At 36.2% G+C, this 21,316-nt stretch overlaps 1 protein-coding gene across 2 annotated transcripts in view; it reads right to left on the bottom strand.

The window, feature by feature from the left end:
- Positions 1 to 419: 419 nt before the first annotated feature.
- Positions 420 to 21,316, bottom strand: part of LOC126812041 (uncharacterized) — a 42,096-nt gene continuing 21,199 nt past the window's right edge. The window contains exons 2-17 of one of the 2 annotated variants that reach the window (XM_050538213.2): positions 18,912 to 19,037; positions 17,490 to 17,611; positions 16,930 to 17,010; positions 16,322 to 16,427; positions 15,806 to 15,850; positions 14,670 to 14,706; positions 13,483 to 13,648; positions 12,582 to 12,683; positions 11,650 to 11,726; positions 10,874 to 10,994; positions 9,993 to 10,034; positions 8,766 to 8,832; positions 7,965 to 8,072; positions 6,820 to 6,884; positions 6,101 to 6,190; positions 420 to 4,719 (exon numbers count right to left, since the gene is read on the bottom strand). In XM_050538213.2, the coding sequence (XP_050394170.1) occupies positions 4,448 to 4,719; positions 6,101 to 6,190; positions 6,820 to 6,884; positions 7,965 to 8,072; positions 8,766 to 8,832; positions 9,993 to 10,034; positions 10,874 to 10,994; positions 11,650 to 11,726; positions 12,582 to 12,683; positions 13,483 to 13,648; positions 14,670 to 14,706; positions 15,806 to 15,850; positions 16,322 to 16,427; positions 16,930 to 17,010; positions 17,490 to 17,611; positions 18,912 to 18,943 (1,533 nt within the window). In that variant the 5' untranslated portion in view covers positions 18,944 to 19,037 and the 3' untranslated portion in view covers positions 420 to 4,447. Of the gene's footprint in view, positions 4,720 to 6,100; positions 6,191 to 6,819; positions 6,885 to 7,964; positions 8,073 to 8,765; positions 8,833 to 9,992; positions 10,035 to 10,873; positions 10,995 to 11,649; positions 11,727 to 12,581; positions 12,684 to 13,482; positions 13,649 to 14,669; positions 14,707 to 15,805; positions 15,851 to 16,321; positions 16,428 to 16,929; positions 17,011 to 17,489; positions 17,612 to 18,136; positions 18,228 to 18,911; positions 19,038 to 21,316 lie in introns of those variants that run through there. The other variant, XM_050538212.2, reaches the window with a different exon arrangement.

Genomic DNA, 21,316 nt, shown 5'->3' with positions numbered 1-21,316 from the left:
TAAACATACATTATGCAAGAGGTAGATCTGCCCATTGCAGGTCTTTCTTTAGGCCCGATTAAATGTTATCTAAATTATTAATTAGACACTGATTAACATGAAAAGACCTTAATCAACTCTGAATGTCATCTTATGTATCGGATTTTCACTGGATTTGAATCCAATCTGCTGCTCAATGCTCATCGATGATTAAACCCAAAATGGATAATCGAGACCATGTTTTTTTATCGTACCGACTTAGTAATGGAGATCGAGACTAGGTCTAAAATTCAATTGCTAATATCTCTGTTAAATGTGGAGCAATTTGACTGAAATTTTCAGGATATTCCCTTTACATTATCTAGTTATTAACTACTGTAGTGAAAACAGCCAGCTCTTTATCTAATCTTACATAATGCCCCTTTAACTAAAAAGACACGTTTCTACATTTTTAAAATTGTTTATTTACACCCACATTATTGAATGATATATCATACTATTTACATACTTTGATCATTATAAGTATCACAATAAAATATAATAGGGCTAAAAATAAACACCCTTTTTCCCAGCTCGATTAACGTTTGTAAAATAACAGTGACATTACAATATATCTGATATCTGATGATGATCGAAACATGACAAATACCACTGCGATGGATTGGTTTATTTTTACAAAAAATTATTTACACTTCGTTATCAATCTGATTAAAAAACAAATCTATATTTCGTTTCGTTTTTTTTTATACTTTCTGGCCAGTTGTAATGGGAGGTTGTGTCAGGGGCTATACGAGCGGCTTTTGACCCTATGACGTCAGATATTTGATTAACCGATCGGCGTTTCTAGTAGGATACCCACAGTTCTGTGCATCACAGGCCAAGAACTCGCTGCAACAGACCATTTCATTGGCTAATCCCTCACATCAATTAGAACGCGGTTATATAACAACTCTTCCAGTTCCCAGTGTAGTAAAGACAAGTAAAACGAAATTTTGAACTATAAAAAAACGAAACGAAATAGGATCAGATTTCTTCGATATAAACGCTGTGGTGAATCCCCGCCCGTAAATTCTGTTTTCAATAAAATTCAATAAAGTATTAATTATAATTATAAAAAGGCTGAATTCAAAGCCGTAAATGTTTTATAGTCCAGATATTACATATTTCTGATCGGTTACATTAAGTATACAGTACCATAATTTGTCACAACTGAAGTGCTGCTCCGTATTATTATATTCTTTCGATTGTTGGTCATTTCTTTGAATCCCACGAATAAAGCAAAACATTGATGCACAAGCAGAAACATATTATTATATTACAGTAAGGTATGATTATGTAAAAGTAAAAGGAACAATTATGAATAAAGTAGCCACACCATTAAATTGCATAATTCGGTTGGTTTAATCGTTAATATTATTGGTGTAAAAATAATTATCAATGAAGTGGTGAACGTTTCCAATTAAACTAATAAAATTGATAAGCTATATACCAAGTGCTGGCGAAACTATAGTGCAGCCATGACAACTTTATTTTACAGTGAAACGTATTTAGGCACCCTAGTACACTCATATGAATTGCCCACGTAATGGCGCGTTTTCGGTGATCAGGGAGATCAGGTCCCGAGTTTACAAAGCATTCCGAGACTAAGTTAAGAATTTATTCAAAATTGTTGGCCTTATTTTAATTACAATATAGCACTTTCTAAAACCAATGTTGTTTTAATGTATCAAATACATCAATAAGAAACTATGTGTAAAGGTTCGCGTTTCTGCAGGATCAAAGATTTTTCTCATAAACAGTGATTAAAGTTGAGAAAGCTTTGTAAACTTGGGGCCGCAAACTGGGCATATCCTTGCATCTTTCACAAAACTGTAAGAGTTGTACTGACTGTAGCCTTTTAAAACCCACATTTTATACCCAATGTCTGCAGCATAAAATTGAAATATGCAACATTCCTATTTTGTCGAATTCAGTTTTTGTGTTTGAGAGACTTCGATTTGTGGTTACTCAATCGTTAAAACATGACGTGTGATCTATTGCAAGATTAAAGAGTATCTCTCAAACAAGATTTACAACCATACATTTATAAAACAAATACAACATAATTTATATGGAAAACAATCACTGGTTTATACACATATAGCACGACGTCTCGACAAGTATTCTCTTATCGTTTTCAACATCATTTGTACTTGAAAATGATAAAAGGATACTTGTCGAAACGTCGTGGTATATGTGTACAAACCAGTGATTGTTTTCCATATAAATTGTGTTGTATTTTTTAATGCGCTTAATCGCTATATGCCACTCAAGGATTACATAATATGAAGATTCTAGGGGAAGAACGATCTAAGTCACATTTTTGTCACAAAACAGACTTTTGGACGAGAATGATTGTTCCACAGAAAGCTTATACAATTTGCAACCAGATATGGGTTTTCTCCGGGTCCTTCGGTTTCTTCCCACTGCTAATGACCCCTACGCACAAGCGAATTATTGAAATAAAGTTGGACCATATGTTAGTCCCGAAATGACCCAGTTTGTGTCGAGTGGACGTTAAACCCCATCTCTCTCTCTCCCCTATCGTAACGCATCGTAACAGTGGGAACCTAGCACAAGCACAATGATACGTACAATTACATAATTAAAATAGAAAATACACATTTATATACATAAATTATCACATTAACTGCATGCTAATACTCTATAGTATTTACTATATTATTATGTTTGGCGCCTTAATAATAATCATATACATAATTATAGAACTAATGAATAAAGCCTAAGATAATAATATGTATGTTTACAATTTACTAAAAATATTACAGATTCTTAAAAATTGAGTTTTAAAACAGACATATATATCTCTCCGTAAAAGCTCTCATAACTACAATTTACAAGATGTCGCCCTCCACATCAATTTAATGTATGTCTGTCCCCACTCGCACTTATTTCATTTTGCTCTTGTCATAAAACGTTCCGTCCCGTCTTTTACTGTCTTCTGTACATATATATAAATATCTAATAATTCTTTAATCCTTTTTTCACTAATCACATTGTATAATATTACACCATGTATACATAACATGTTATTGTCTACGATATCACCTCGGTGGAAGCGGAAGCGGACGTAAAATACAACTAACACACCTCCACGTCTGAATATTTCCTGTTACACAATTCTGGCTAAGAAGAAACAATTCGATACCGTTCATGCAATCCTTAAAGGGGCAGTCCCATATTCCACAAAATGCAAATACGTTAAAGTGTGTAACTCTAAATGTGGCGATAAAGCCTGCCAACCTTGCCTGAAACTTTTCATTATAAATATCTGATTCTGAAATGACATCATCGTTGTGGGTATATAGACATGGTTATCCAGAACCGTGGAATAGGACATCTTGAATTCATTTAATAGATACGACATAGACTTGGCTTTGGTAATGTTTATATTACATTTTTTCACTTATACTCATTTACAACAATCGCAAATCGAATACACGTAAATCTTAAAGGAATAATGTATAATAGCCTCGTCATAAATTTGGTAAATCGTGGAATGGATCCCTGTAAAATGGGGTTGGAAAGGTGAACATTCGAAATAAAACAACAATTTTGTGCGCTTTTCAGAGCGACATTCTTAAAAAATAAAATTTATCACCTTTTGTTGATACAATGGTCTTTTTTAAAATTGTACCCTGTACCGAAGCTTATATAGATACACTATGTAATTAGGATAATATGAAGGCCTATGATACACAATGTCCAGGTTGAAGTATATTCATATTCATTTTATATTCAGGTCTATGATACACAATGAAAAGGTTGAAATATATTCATACTCATTATATATTCAGGCCTATGTAACACAATGAACAGGTTGAAATATATTCATTTTCATTTGATATGAAAGCCTATGATACACAATGAATAGCTTGAAGTATATTTATTTTCATTTTATATGAACGCCTATGATACACAATGACTAGATTGAAATATATTCATACTCATTATATATTCAGGCCTATGATTCACAATGACTAGATTGAAGTATATTCATTTTCATTTGATATGAAGGCCTATAATGCACAGTGAATAGATTGAAATATATTAATTTTCATTTGATATGATGGCCTATGATACACAATGACTAGATTGATGTATATCCATTTTCATTTTATATGAACGCCTATGATACACAATGACTAGATTGAAGTATATTCATTTTCATTTTATATGCAGGCCTATGATACACAATGACTAGATTGAAGTGTATTCATTTTCATTATATTCATTTTCATTTTATATGAAGGCCTATGATACACAATGAATAAATTGATGTATATTCATTTTCAATGGTTTATAAAGTATAAAGTTTTAATAATTAAATAGACATTTACAAGATAATAACAATTTGTGACACGTTCATTATAATTTAACACAGATCTATCACAGAACTAGGGAGTAATTATTTAGCTCTCCGAATTTTGAACACAAATGATCCACTGAGCACAAAATATGCGGCTGTGACTAGAAATAATATAATATAACCCAGACCAATTTCACAGTTTACTTTCTCAAATATATCCAGAATAACACCACCAATAGGTGTCGCCAATGCTTGTGGTAGAACTAGCGCCAAATGCCAAACAGCAATATCCTTCGCTTTGTCTTTCTCGTCTGGTAAAACGTCCATAACCAAAGCAAAATCTACACTCGTAAATGCACCAAATCCAACTCCTGTAAAAAAAAGGGAAATCATTAAATAATAATGACTATCATGTATCGAAACCCAGTGCGCCGTTGTTTCGTATTATAAATTTTAAAGTTTACGGCCGTCGCGAAGCTGGCAAGGATAAGTTGAAAGATAACAAAAGAGAGAGAGAGAGAGAGAGAGAGTGAGAGAAATGGGGTTTAACTTCCACTCGACACAAACTAGGTCATTTCGGGACTAACGCATGGTTCAATTTTATTTCAATAATTCGCCTGCGCGTAGGGGTCTTTAGCAGTGGGAGGAAGCCGGAGGACCCGGAGAAAACCCACGAGGTTGGACAGGCGACCCTACTCCTTGTCACGTACAACCGGGGAATTAAAACACCCGCCAGTTGACTCAATGACAGACCGTATGAGAAAGATAACAAAGATGGCGTATTTGAAAACTGTACTTGTTAAAGAACCTCTTCTATAACTTCTTCATCTTCAATAAAAGGCTTGATCTCGATTTAACCCCGTATATTTTATCAAGCCCTTCACGTAATACCCTGCATATTTCGGCACTAATTTCCATTGGGTACTGACCCCGCTTGGGAGTCTATCAGATTCCTCGATCATCGCGACCAAGTCACGCGCTTTCCAGCTAAAAGTTCAAGGTTCGTTCAATGTCAATGTTTCCGTGGAGGTCACCATATTTGATTTCAGTGTGTTTGTGTCATAATCTCTGATTGGACCCTATTGTTCGCGTGTCTGCCGTAAAGGGATATAACGTAGCTATATAAGCTCGGGAATTGCGCAGCAGAGTAGCAACGTCTAGATGTTGTAAAAATGGTTGTCGTTTGCTTCAGGAACAGGCAATTTCTTTCGCTAAACAAACACACAATTTTGACTACCCTGAAGCTTTTGAGAAAAGGCCTTGCTTTAATGAAGAGCATATAAATCTCTGATCTATAGACCTCTTGCCACATTGCCAATCTTCTTTCCTCTCTCACGCTCACGATTGGTTCCCTCAGTCTCTAATTACAACATTTTGATCTATAAATAATGATGATGTTTCATAGTAAAAGGTGACTTTGTTCTTCGAGCGGTTCCGATCAGATGATTGCTTCTTGAATGGGGTCGCATCCAACCTAAGGTTGGGAATGACTAGGTTAGACCATGAAATGATCCGCCATATGGACTATCAAAAATGAAACCCAAGAGAGTATAAGTAATATTTCTAAGGGTTTTTCTTTCAGATTATGCATTGCAAACATGCAAGATCCTAATGTGTTTTTTTGTGCTACACTCACATTAGTTTATGTATTTAGCCATACTTACAGAAATCAATAATAGCCAGGTTGCCTAGCAATGGTCAATCTAATTACAGGTATTGATTTAAATTGTCATAATGTAGTTTTAGTCTTACCGAAAATGAAGGCCATTACAACTGCAACATAGAAGGCATAATCCCCTTTGATGAATGCGTCTGTTAGTGCACTAGTTGCCATGAAAAAGGCTGAAAAAAATTAACAAGTTGTATATTAAATTTTAGTGGTATCAACGGTAAAGTTATTGATCTATACCCAGTCGTGTGCCAATTTTAAAATTTTCATTTTGTCTTAAATATTGGATATCAGAAGCCCATCTTTTCATGGTAAGAAAACAACATATGTTGATTTAAATTGACCAATAAGTCGTGTTTGCAATGTCGCTAAGAGAGAGAGAGAGAGAGAGAGAGAGAGAGAGAGAGAAATGGGGTTTAACGTCCACTCGACACCAACTAGGTCATTTCGAGACTAGCAATGTCGATGATTGTGAATGATACTGAGTTAGAGAATTGCCTTCTTTAACTTCGTGTAACGATGGGGACAATCATGGACCCGAGAGTGGCCACTTTTGACGCCAACATTAATTAGCATTCTAGTATGCAAGTGATTCGAAATCTACCCCCTTTGGTGCAATATCCAGCGAAGTCGTAAATTCATGAAGCTAAGAGCTTTGAATTCACATTGATATTTGGAACGAATGTGGGCTGTTATAATTTGTGGTGTTTAAGTTGTACTTCTGGATGTTCGATTTATGTCTTTTCTGTTGACATAACCCTTAATATGGATACTTTGTTTTTTCATAAACTCGAATACATACCAGCAGACATGACAATTATTTTACGATGACCAGTTCTATCAGATAAAACACCAAATATAACCGAACTGTAAAAAATGTAAAAAAGAAATGCGGTTAAAAAAAAACCCCTTTAAAATGGTCTCACGCTAAGAAAACTGATTAAATGAACATGTTTGTTCTTTAAAATTCAAATTATAAACGACCCGTATTGGACCCAAAGTTAAACACAACGTGGGGCTACAATGTACTTTTGTTACAGGGACATTAGGTAAGACTTGAAAAAGAGCTGACAGTTCTCGCTATACTAGTAAAAAAATAGATAATGAAAATGGAATATGATGAAAATTTCCGTCAAATTGCTTCACTCTTAACCTAGATATTAGCGATTTAAATTGCGGCAAGCCTCGATTGTCATTAGTACCGTTGTCGATTATCCATTTTTACGTTCATTTCATCTATCACAAAACGTATTCAAATCCACTAAATATCGCTGGCTAACTATAGCACCGAGAACTGATTATGGTCTTGATAAGTTAATTAATGTCTAATTATTAATTTAGATAACATTTAGCGTCTAAAGAAAGACCCGTAATCGACAGATTTAGCATAATGTATTTTTATGTTTTTATATACAAAAATATCAACACAAGTCGATAATGTAAAAACGAACGAGGCTTTACTTTACCGACTTGTGTTGATATATTTTGATATCAAAAAAGCCTAGTAGACGATTTTATTTATCATGCAACCCTTTCTTACACGCACAAATAAATAAATATATAATTCCTTGGTATAGATTTTATTTCATGTAAAGCCACAATCACCTAGGAATATCGCTCGGTAGATTATGAAAGTTGATAAACAAGCGATATCTATTGTAGAATGTGTTATTGGGTGATAAAATTGGTTATCACCTAATATTGGATGGATTGCTTTCCTTTTTAGTTATGTGTAATGTGAGACACATTTTGCAACGACAATTAACTGAAATGGGGTTTAGCGTCCTACTATTCTGCCAGCGTCTTAAAACCACTTAGCCACCGGACAATTAACTAAAAACAAATAAATCCTACGCTGATTGTATTCCGCTTTAGGAGAGATAACTTTCTGCCAGATTGGTCGAAAATTGTCAATAATTGGCGCGATGATTAAGAAAATCTGTTTACCTGCAGGCAGCAGCAAATAAGAGAGGTAGTAACATGACAGCTACAGATGTAGAAGCTGTCCAACAGTTCGGCAATTGGACCATATCACCCAACCAATACTCTAAAAACCTGCAATTCAATTTCATAGAATCTAAAATTGTAAAATTGACAAATACAATAAATAGAACAATACAAGAAGGAAATTGGATAATTGTTAATTTCCGTAGTTGAGAAGTATCGTCAGATGAAATAAGGTCTTTCAAAATTATTTCTTCGAGGAAATGAAATGAAATGAAATAGGGTTTAACGTCCTACTATTCTGCTCCAAACTGGGCTAATGAAGACGGGCATATGGCATACAGTTTGCTATGAGGGAAATTTTGCCCGGACAGCGGCACTACGGCCTACTCTTATATCGAATTCCAACTGTCAAGGGATCTTTAACGTGCACGCCAATGTGTAAACGGAAACTCGGTTTTTCGTCCCATCCGAACGACTAGACAGTTGTCCTTGTCAGGCCCTGAACCACTCACAAAATCTGGATGAACTTTCTCGGCCAATGCAGGGATCGAACACCCGACCTCCAGGCTAGCGAGCCAGTGTCTTACCCACTTAGCCATCGTGATCCCCATTTCTTCAAGGAATCTCCACAGTAATAACAATGGCGGACAATCACGACAGTGATATTATCGTGGGTAGAAATGCATGTTTTTTGTCGATTGACGATCTGAATCATGAATATCCCCAACTTCAAAGAAATTGGTAATTTGAAAATCTCCGAATGAATTTAACAAGCATCACACTATTATATTGTATACGTACCCTGTTATTGTTGAAACACCTTGCTGCATTAAAAAACGTGTAAGGAAAACCCAGCGAAAATCATGTTCTGAAAAATATTATAAAAAATATTATGAAAAATAAAGAAATGGAAAGGAATTGTGGGCGAATGTTTCATCACAACAATACTTCAATCATCTTGAATCTAGCATTATTTTTATTTCCGATTTCGCTTTTAAAATTCTCCGAATACTAAGTCATGGGTTTGTCGATGAATGCCGTGCTCTAACCACTCGAATAAGGATAAATTCGTTTGCTTTTCCAACATATCATTGCTGGTTATATTGAGAGACCTGGGGGTACTAAAAGCGCCTCCAACCCACCCACACACATACACACACCACCACCACCACCAGCTTTCACTCTCGATTATCACGAGGGTTGATCGACTTATATGACTGAACGGCTCTTCGCAAATGGCCACACATCGGAATCGCCAGCCCAGTTGTTTGTAGCAAGCTGTCGGCTAAGTAAAACTTAGATAAATAAACTATAACATACTTATGGAAAACAGCTACTGATTTATTTAGGCGACGTTTCGAAGTGTATTCTCTCAACGTTTTCAAGCTAATACAATATAACAAAATTTGAAGCAATACATATAGACAAAATTACAATAACAGGGTTGAAACCATTCATGGCAACAACACGATCAAAGGACTATGGCACAGTGGGGTTATGATATACAAAAACCAGATAAAGGGATTAATTAACTTTCTAAAAGTCACTGAGTAGTGGTGATGTGAATATAATCCTAGTGGGTGATAGGAATTATTATTGTTTGATTGATAGTTGGTCAAAGATATATTATGGGAGATAAGATAAAGAGATGGCAGTTCTCGCTATAATAGTTAAAAACGAGATAGTGTAAAGGTAATTTGCTGAAAATTTCAGTCAAATTGATCCACTATGAGCCGAGAAAGAAGCGGGTGAAATTTTTGCATAGTCTCGGTCATCATTACTAAAATCATAAATATAAACAGCCAAGTCTCGATTATCCACTTTTTCTGATTTAATTATCAATGGCCGTTAGCGGCATATAGGAATCTAATCCAGCCAACATCGAAGGCTAGCCTTGACATCGAGAGTTTATTATGGTCTGGATAAGTTAATTAATGTCTAATTGATAATTTAGATAACATTTCAGGCCTAAAGAAAGACTTGTAATAAGCAGATTTTGCTCTTGCATAATGCATGTTTAATATTTACCTTTTAATGGTTCCCAAAATCCACAAAAGATTAGTTTGCAATCTGAAACAACAAATAAGATAATACATTTAAAATGTTCACTTGTTAAGAATTTTAATATAATATAACCAAATCATTAGCTGGGATCACACAGTACCACCAAGACTAATGGCCGTCCAAATTGTTTCCATAGAAACAACAGATATTTGCGCAGCGGGCTTACGCATCGGTCATGGGAATGTCTTTGCAAGTATTAAACACATATGAGTAGACTTAACGGGTCATGCTGTTATCAAGATGACTATATACACATTCCAGGCTCCTATCAAACTAGTTCCTCTAGGAACGGTCTCTGATCGAACGATGTCCTCTCATCGTTCCTGTTCGTCCCTATTATTTAAGCTTGCAATCAAAGTGACTTAGGTCAGATATGAACTGTTCCAAATATAAACTCAAAATTGAGTCATTTATATTTTTACTTCATAAAGATGTGAGGCAAATAATATCCCCATTTATGTGTCAGTTATGCAATAATATATCCACGACCTAATATCGGCTACCAAGAATCGACACGAGAGAGAGAGAGAGAGAGAGAGAGAGAGGTTGGACGGTCTGGCGATCCTACTCCTTGTCACGTAAAAAAAGGTGAATCGAAACCACGCCAGTTGACTCAATGATACAGCGCGCACATGCTAACCATTCGGCCATCACCCCCCCCCCCCAAGAATCGATAAAAATGTCCTGTGATACTGTGGGGGAGTTGATAAAGTTTAAATACCGTTTAATTCGATCGGTATTTTTTTTTATATATTTATCATTTAATTTGATTTAATGTCACGGATGCATAGAGTAATGATTAGGACAACGTGAATTATAAATGTATTGATTGGGAATATATTTACCTAATGGGTGTGTATTTATATCATCTTTACCAGGTGTTTCACCAGTAGATATACACGTTATAGTTACACTTAATATCAATATACCAATAATACAACCATATATACTTAATACACCAATATGCTAAAAAAAATATACAAAATTACAAAATATGCAGGTGACCTTAATATTTAGATCTAACCCTCGTATCCGCCATTTAATGATAAATCTGAGAGAGAGATGGGGTTTAACGTCCACTCGACACATACTAGGTCCTTTCGGGACTAACATATGGATCAACTGAGTTCAACAATATTTCAATAATTCGCTTGCGCGTAGGGATCTTTAGCAGTGGGGAGAAACCGGAGGACCCGGAGAAAACCCACGAGGTTGGACAGGCCACCCTACTCCTTGCCACGTACAACAGGGGAATCGAAACCACGCCAGTTGACTCAATGACAGACCTTATGATACAGCGCGCAAGTGCTAACCTTTCGGCCTTCCAACCCCTTCTTGTATACAAGAACTGTATGTACCTCGTGTACGACAACCACCACCAGTGAAAATCAAATGGAATGATATTTTGAACATTGATTTAAGAATCTGAAGCTGCCTTGAATAGATTGTATCTATCAAATTCATATCATTTTTTTAAAAATAAAAATAGATATAAGTAAAATTATTAGAAAGGTATTATTGATTCAGTTACTAAGTATTAAGGTAGTTTTATCTATCAAGTATAATTGTTAGAAAGATATTATCGATTCAATTACTAGGTATTACTGTAGACGATACTTACTGAAAAACTGAGACCAACAGCTGCACCTGATACATTTCCTAATAATATCATAGCACCCATGACCCCCGAATTAAAACCTGAAATATAAGGTTATCAATTATATTATTGCATTGAATTACATGTATATTATATCGAAATGGGGGATATTTTATCCGGTCTACTCTTATATCGAATTCCAACTGCCAAGGGACATTTTACGTGTACACCAATGTGTATACGGAAACTCGGGTGCTCGTCCCATCCGAACGACTATACGTTGTTCATTGCCAGGCCCTCTGTCCTGCACCACTAACAAGGGGGGGCCACATCGGAAAATCAGATAAACTTCCTCAACCAACACCTCCAGGTCAGCCAGCCAAAGTTTTACTCACTATACTAAATCATTATCGATGCTATTTTGAGGAACATGGGTTCATGGATCAGTGTTTGTGAAAAAATAATTCTTTAAAGATTATGATAATGTCGCCGTGTTTACATCGTCTATACGGGTGTTCGATCCCTGCATTGGCCGAGAAAGTTCATCCAGATTTTCCGGCGTGGTTCTCCCTTGTCAGTTATGCAGGACGTAAATGATCCCTTGGAATTCGATATAAGAGTAGGCCGTAGTGCAGCTGTCCGGGCAAAATTTCCCTCATAGCACACTGTATGGCGTATGCCCGTCTTCATTAGCCCAGTTCGGAGCAAAACAGTAGGACGTTAAACCCCATTTCATTTCATTTCATTACATCGTCTATACAATTCATTCACACAAAGTAAAAAAAACCCAAAGGTCTAATGATACAATCCTTTGGTATCCCAGTGAGACATTCGAATATAGAATGGGGTTCATCCACACCTCCACAGCATTTTACAAACTCCTTTCTATATTTTAATACCCCCTGCATCACTAGGATTGTCTGGTTTGATAAATATACTAGTATTATATAACTAACCTCGTTGTGAAGGGTGTGACTTATCTGCCACTAAGGCGTTAAAAGGGACGGTAACAGCAGATTGGGATAATATCACCAATAGGAAGAACACAATATATAAAGCTGAAAAATAAACAAAATAAATTCACTTAAAATATGCAGCACTGTTGTATTGTTCTTGACTTCAATAGAAGAAAAACACTCACAATCTGACAATTGTTTTCCTCATTGCACGAACTTACCGGATTGATGCTTGGCAATTCCAAAGGGTATCAGATTTCAATAATTAATTAATTTCAGTCTATGTTGTTTAGACCTACAAGGGTATCTGACATACGATTTTGAAGGAAGTAAAATATTCATTCGTAAAATGATTCGTTGGTGGAGATTGCACCGTCCGTAATTCACTTGTATAATGAAGTCAGACAGTCAGAAGAATTCGCCTGCTGTGTCCACCCATTCGGCCGAATGGAATCGGCTGTAATTTGGTGCCGATTGATTTGGCCGAATGATTCGGCTAGTGTGTCCATCGCGTTTGTTAGTAAACGTGAAGGATGCAAAACCACAAACACTCTCCTTGACATTCTTATAATAATAATCCATTATGCTACGTTACGTATGGTTTAATGGGCGAGAGCGAGACATTAAGTAATATATTGATACTGCACGAGGCGTTAGCCGAGTGTTGTTTCAATATATAACGCAATGTCTTTATCTCGAGACCATTAAACAACTTAAAATACAGACACTATCCAGCACGTGCTTTTCAATGAAAAATGTCACGCCAGTCCAATATTTCATCTTGTATAGATAATGTACGATTGACAAGTTGTCCATACTATTATTTGAAATAATGGTAGGCCAACATCAAAGGATGACGTCACATCTGTATTTCAAGTATTAATATAAGATCTGTACGTACCTAGATTTCCAACTGGTTCTTGTAAAGTTTGGGGTGTATCTCGACCCGGTGTTTTAGATGGTAATAATACTCCTCCGGGTTGAGGATTCACTTTCGTTGGTTGATAATTAGGAATTGTACCATTCCAATAAGCCTGACATCTCCCTAACACAAGATCACGATGGCACTAGAAGTAAAAATTCATGCGTATATAATTATAAAGCAAGTTTTAATTATCGTCATAGACAATAAGAAAGGGTTATCATTTCTAAAGGGAAACGTGACAATTTTTTCTTTTTACAAAACACATACAACGACCAAATGTTACAGAAGTTGTTAGCCAGGTGAATATTAGCTGTTCTATATGAACCTAAACTTCAGATACAGAAGCTGTAGGATCAAAGATAACTGCGTTTAATATATAGCCTCATTTACATTACAAGTTTTAAGCGTGCCATGAACGGTTCCGAGAACGACACTGTTAAATTTTTTTGTAGTGTAAACCAGTCAAACATAAGCGTACCAATTTGGACCACAGAAGTGAGATACTCTCGGAACGGTTCAATTTTCGTAATGTAAACGTTATCCGGTCTGAGAACTGTTCTCATTACGGAATATTGCGCATGCATCAAATGAACTTTGACCATTTTCCCGCGAGCTCTGACAGTTCTGTCAAAATGGCTGCCCTAGGAACTGTATGGACTCGGTTAGGCCTACAAATTAAGGTCAACTGCAAATGTAAGGTCACGAGGTGTAAACAGGGCTAACGCTAACCCTAACCCTAACCCTAGACCTAACTCTAACCCACAATCTCACCAAAAATAACGTGCCCTAGCCCAGTTTACATCTCGCGACCATGACGAAATCTGCAATTGGCTCTAATTTTGCTCTTGAGCAACTGGTTGTTGGATATTCAGCGCTTTATAAATATATTATTGTTATTATGGACCCCGAAAGAGACAGCTAAAAAAGTAACATTCCCTCTTGATTTCTTTCGTACTCCAAACTTAACTAGATCACCCACCATAATTGTTTTTATCCGGATAGCTTGCATAGGGACTGAAATTAACTTTTCTGCGAAGAACTCCGCATTTAGCGTTCCTGGAACGGTTCCGAGACCGGGACACTTATCGCGACAATGTGTAAAACGCGACCTATGATTTCACAGAGGAATAATCAAAGGTGGCTGAATATAGTGAGCAACTTACAGTAATATTATTTGTTATAACATCTGTATCAGTGGACCTAGAAAATATAAACAAATAAAAACTAATAACAATCAACGCTGGTGTATTAAACTGATCAATGATTGTGTATCACATTAGTCCATGGCTGTATATCACAATGGTCAAAGGTTGTATATCACAATAATCAAAGATTGTATATCACAGTGATCAAGGGTTGTATATCACAGTGATCAATGGTTGTATATCACAGTGATCAAGGGTTGTATATCACAGTGATCAATGGTTGTATATCACAGTGATCAAGGGTTGTATATTACAGTGATCAATGGTTGTATATGACAATGATCAAAGGTTGTATATCGCAATGATCAAATGTTGTATATCACAGCGATCAATGGTTGTATATCACTATGATAGATGGTTGTATATCACAGTGATCAAAGGTTGTATATCACTATGATCGATGATTGTATATCACAATGATCAAAGGTTGTGTATCCCAATGATAAATGGTTGCTTATCACAATGATCGATGGTTGTTTATCACAATGATCAAAGTTGTATATCACAATGATCGATGGTTGTATATCACAATGATCAGTTGTGGTTTATTATATACGACAGTATGTCATATATTCACAAACAAATACAGTGGTACTTTCTTGTCGTAATATTATTGAAACATTTTAAATTACATCATAACAAACGTAGCTGTCTTAAAGCAAAATATAGTCTACCTTGCCACGTTAGACACTAAATGGACAGATAGTTTTGGCCTGGATTTCAGACAGTGGTAAATAACAAATGAAATAGGTAATTAAGGTGTTGACGGGCATTAAATTCGGGCTATCAAGAATCTCATAAAAACTGGGTTTGATAATTGCTAGGAGACTCGGGCTCTTCAGAAAATTAACTGAATCTAATGATCGCTTTATATGGTGTTCAGGGAATCCAAAATCCATGTTTATATGTATTTACCCAATAGAAAGTGTACCATATGCCATAAAATACTTATAAATCTATATTCCTATACAATGTTTTATGTTTATTTGTTATTATGGCACCTATATAAGTATTGATATAAGTATTAAAGTCTATTGTTAAAGTTATAAAGCCAAACTAGGCGTATAAATATATAAAACTTATATAAAACTTACACATTTACTTGTGGAGCACTAAAAGCCATACCTATTAAACCAATGCTGTAAAATATCAATTACAAATATACAAATATATGAATCTTTTTACTTGTACTTTAAATTAAATTTTCTTCGAGATGAACACTGAGCATATTATATTATATATTATTATATCCAATAAATCTAAAAGGATTTTTCTCTCCGCCACCGCATCATACAGTGTTTAGTAAAGAATTATTACTTATACTTTAAATTAAATTTTCTTCACAGTGAACATTGAGCATATTAAATTTAAATTTTGACTATAACATTATCAATATCCAATATGCCTCCACCTCATACAGTCATTAGTAAAGAATTCATATTTTTTTTTTTTAAAAATCTAAACGACCACAAAAGGTGAATCATCATGTCTAGTAATTGTTTTGTAGACCCCCACAGTGAGATAGTCGACAAAAGAAAAAATAGTAATTACTCTACGCTGCGGAAAAGAAGGAAATCTTAAATTGAGTTGAATGTAGAGTAGTTATTTACCAAGAGAATAGTGTTCCTATCATCATCACGGGTCTTCTTTTACCCATTTTATATTTTAATCTGTCACTTATCATACCAAATATAGGACTGAAGAAAAATGTTATAGCTGAAAAACAGAAATTAATATAGATAAATAGCAATCATTGTTAGTTCTTAAACTTTCCTCAGGCTCCTTTTCACCTTCAACAGATTTATGAAAACGCCCCCCCCCCCCCCCTCAAAAAAAAGGAAAAAAAAAAGAAATTACCAAAAAAACCCAAAAACTAAAGTTTGGGAGAAGTTAAAGGGGCTAAACCTAAATGGACGAAAATGGGCCGAAAAGCACATTATATAAACTGGTTTAATTTCGTTTTTAAAATTTGTTATTGTCATTTCTAATCAAAATACGCGAGCAGTCCAAGTTGAATGGCAGTCGTTTGCGTTCTGGTTAGCCCAGTCTACACTTTGAATGCGGGTTGACCATAGTGTTATCAAGCATATACACATACGGTTAAAATAACGACTCGTGAAATCTTGTTGCAACGTCACAGTGTAATAAACCATAGTAATTGTTATATAATTATGTGCCAATTACTAAATGTTATTTAAAGAATATACAATACACATACCTGCCCCACCTGCTACCATAGCACCAAACCAACTACCTTTAGCAGTATCTCCAACCAATGTCTGGATTTGAGAAGGTATCACTGAAAAAGATATATTAATAAAATCAACCCAGCGGTATAATTTCCCAAGAAAAATATTAATTATATAAAGTTATACACGAGATTATAATCATTAAATTCTGAATTTCAGGTTGTTTCGTAACAATTATATATTGATTTGGTGATGCCCAAACTCGTTCTTTTGAATTGTTCTTTTAACTCGAATTCGAAATAGAAAGAAGTAGAAGTTCCAACACATTCCTTCAGTCAAGGTATATGGATTGGTTATTATCAAACTAGTTTTTTCGAATAATTCTTTTAACTCGAATTCGAGATAGATATAACAATATATTCGAGTAGACGTTCCATCAACCAAGGGTCAGATATGATTGATATTCAGATATAATACGATCAGATAATACCTACAGACAGTAATAACACTAGTTAGTGGAGTTTCGGGGATGAGTTCGTCATCAGATCTGATTGCTAATCACATATAATACGGTAAGTATAATACCTACCTTCTACAGACAGTAATAGCACCATAAAATTTAGACCAAATGACGTCATATTCAGTAGAATAACTGATAATTTACTGAGAACTTCTGGTGGAGTTTCGGGAATGAGTTCGTTGTATGGAGGGCTGTAATGTAAGTATTCGGTCAAAATGAAATGGGGTTTAACGTCCCAGTGTTCCGATCCCACTGGGCAAATGACGACATGCATACATCATACATTGTGTTATGAAGGAAATTTTGCCCCGTCCGCCAGTTAAGTACATTGCATTAAATATTATTGTTAGTCTCGTGGGTTTTCTCCGGGTCCTCCGGTATCCTCCCACTGCTAAAGACCCCTACGCGCAAGCGAATTATTGAAATAAAATTGAACTATGTGTTAGTCCCGAAATGACCTAGTTTGTGTCGAGTTGACATTAAACCCCATCTCTCCCTCTCTCTCTCTCTCTCTCTCTCTCTCTCTCTTAAATGGTAACCACAACCCCTTATTCAAGGTTAAGACATATCTTCTTAAATATGAGACTTGTTTAATGTTATATTATAATAAGCTAAATACATTAAACAGCTATATAAAAAGAAAAGCCCCAAAACAAACTAAATAGACAAAAATGAAAAATAAAAAAAATATAATAAATTAATAAAGGTAATATTACATTTTGTCTATGTTAATCCATGTAAATGAAGGCGACATGTTTCATCAACGCGTGTTTCATCAACTCCCAGCAAATTTTATTTTTAGACCCGTCTTCAATGGCCTAGATAGTAGGACGTTAAACCCCATTTCATTTTCTTTCATTTAATTTATTTTTAGAAGTAGCATAAAGTTACACTGCAATATTAAATGTTGTAAACAATAGTTAACGTGTCTATGTGGAAGGAATGTATCTTCTATTGTTCTTTGTAAACAATTGGCTTTGGATGACTGAAGGGTTTAACGCGTCGTGGTTGGAAACCCCCCTTGTACGTGACAAAACCACGTGGATTTTCTTTTGGGTCCTACGGTTTCCTCCCACTGCTAAAGACCCCTACGCGCAAGCGAATTTTTGAAAAACAATTAACCATATGTTTGTCCTGAAATGACCTAGCTATAGTCTCTCTCTGCAAATGAATTCGGGGTGATGGATGGCCGAATGGTTAGCGTTGTATCATAAGGTCTGTCATAGAGTCAACTGGCGTGGTTTCGTTTCCCCGGGTGTACGTGACAAGGAGAAGGGTCGTCTGTCCAACCTCGTGGGTTTTTTTCCGGGTCACCCAGTTTTCTCCCACTGCTAAAGACCCCTAAATAAAATTGAACCATATGTTAGACCCGAAATGATCTGGTTTGTGTCGGGGGGGGGGGTGTTATCTCTCTCTCTCTCTCTCTCTCTCTCTCTCTCTCTCTCTTTCTCTGTGTTATAAAACAATGGATTACTATATAGTATTACTTACCTAGCCTCTTCATCTGTATATAATTTCTTCATGTTTACAATATAGGTGTTATATAACTAGCCCGAGACAGATCGGTTAGATGTTGATTCTGTCTCTTTAGTTATTTAATTCTTACCTTCTACTCATCTGCAAGTAAATATAATATCAGATATATAATTGGTTAAACATGTGGCATAACTAAAACTCTGAAACTATTCCGTCTCTTGATTTAGTTAATTATTACATTCTACTCATCTGATATATCAGATAATTTTAAACATGTAGCATAACTAAAACTATTCTGTCTCTTTATTTGGTTAATAATTACATTCTACTCTTCTGAAATTAAATATAATATCTGATAAATGATTTGTTAATCATTTATGAAGTATGGGCGGATCCGGGGGTGGTGGGGGTCTAAAACACCCCATTACTCAACTACATAAAAAAATTGTAAAACAACACTTTTTATGAGAAAAGTGTCTTGGTCGTGTGCTTTGTCCTGTATCATCAGATGGTGAGATGGGATGAGCATTCAAAGCGCGATATAATGATATATAGACATATGTGATATCACAATTAATGCTTTGCATCAATGAAATTAAATCACAATGTGATCCTATTAATTCATTATAAAAATTGACGTCAAACGGGGTGTTGGATTTCTCTCTTTAAAAAGCTCAATCTGTATGTATGCCTACGTCAATTGGAGACGATGATGGCATCATGCATTGTCAATAGTCACATTTCCTTAACAGGAACCTTGCAAACCCCCTCCGCCCCTGCGTAGCTTACTGAAACCATTCTTCAAACATAAAACATATATAACGCTTTAAAAAAATATATTAATGATCTCTTCTTTCTCCATATGGGCAGTCGTTTTCAATGGCGGTGCGAGGTTTAAGTCGTTACCCGGTTCCTGACTCATGCGACTCGAATGAAACGTTTTAACATTAGGCCTATTGAGTAAAAGTATTGTATATTATGTCGGTCTACCATCTTAATTGTAAAAATGACAAATATAAAGTCTTTTAGTTTGTAAGTAAAGTAACGGTTGATGTGTCAGTGTAAGGGGCTAACAGGAAAAGTACACCATGTTTACCCCACCTAGAAAATACAATCTGTATCAAGTGTTTGTATATCTACCCCACTTACTAAATACAATCTGTACTAAGAGAGAGAGAGAGAGAAATGGGGTTTAACGTCCACTCGACACAAACTAGGTCATTTCGGGACTAACATATGGTTTAATTTTATTTCAATAATTCGCTTGCGCGTAGGGGTCTTTAGCAGTTGGAGGAAACCGGGGTCCCCCGGAGAAAACCTACGAGGTTGGACAGGCGACCCTACTCGTTGCCACGTACAACAGGGGATTCGAAACCACGCCAGTCGACTCAATGGCAGACTTTATGATACAGCGCGCGCACGCTAACCATTCAGCCATCCAACCCCCCATCTGTTCTAAGTGTTTGTATATACCCCAAATACAATCTTCATAATGTGTTTGAATATCTGTTCTTAGCGTTTAACGTCCGCTTCCACCGAAGGTGATATAGCAGACAGTCTTATTTTTTTAGTTTTTTTTTTTTAGCGCACGTGCTGGGGTCTTTCCTGTGGTAGGAAACCGGAGTACCCGGGGTATAAACCCACGAGGTTGAGAAGGTGCCCCTATCTCCAAGCCACATACGCTCACACCAGGGGGGATCACGTGGCTATGTGGGTAAGACGCTAGCTCGCTAGCCTGGAGGTCGGGTGTTCGATCCTGCATTGGCCGAGAAAGTTCATCCAGATTTTCCGGCGTGGTTCTCCCTTGTCAGTGATGCAAGGCGGAGGGGCTGACAAGGAAAGCTGTCTAGTCGTTCGGATGGGACGAAAAACCGAGGTCCCGTGTACACATTGGCGTGCACGTAAAAGATCCCTTGGCAGTTGGAATTCGATATAAGAGTAGGCCGTAGTGCCGCTGTCCGGGCAAAATTTCCCTCATAGCACACTGTATGGCGTATGCCCGTCTTCATTAGCCCAGGTTAGGAGCAGAACAGTAGGACGTTAAACCCCATTTCATTTCATTTCATTTCTCACACCAGGGATCGAAACCACAGCCGCAAGCCAGAGGTGACCGCCAGCAAGAGGTCGAAGCGCGGCACTCTAGAGCACTAGGCCATACCAACCCCCCTTTTGAATATCTCACCCAACCCCATTAAATACAAACTTCATGCCGTGTTTGTATATCTTACCCAACCCCATAATATACAAACTTCATGTCGTGTTGTATATTATCTCACGCAACCTCATTAAATACAAACTTCATGACGTGTTTGAATATCTCACCCAACCCCATTAAATACAAACTTCATGTCGTGTTTGTATATCTCACCCAAACCCAATTAAATACAAACTTCATGACGTGTTTGTATATCTCACCCAAC

Source organism: Patella vulgata, chromosome 2 (assembly GCF_932274485.2).
Source record: "Patella vulgata chromosome 2, xgPatVulg1.2, whole genome shotgun sequence".
In the NCBI taxonomy this organism is placed as follows: Eukaryota; Metazoa; Mollusca; class Gastropoda; family Patellidae; genus Patella; species Patella vulgata.
This window is presented reverse-complemented; position numbering and strand designations above follow the sequence as displayed.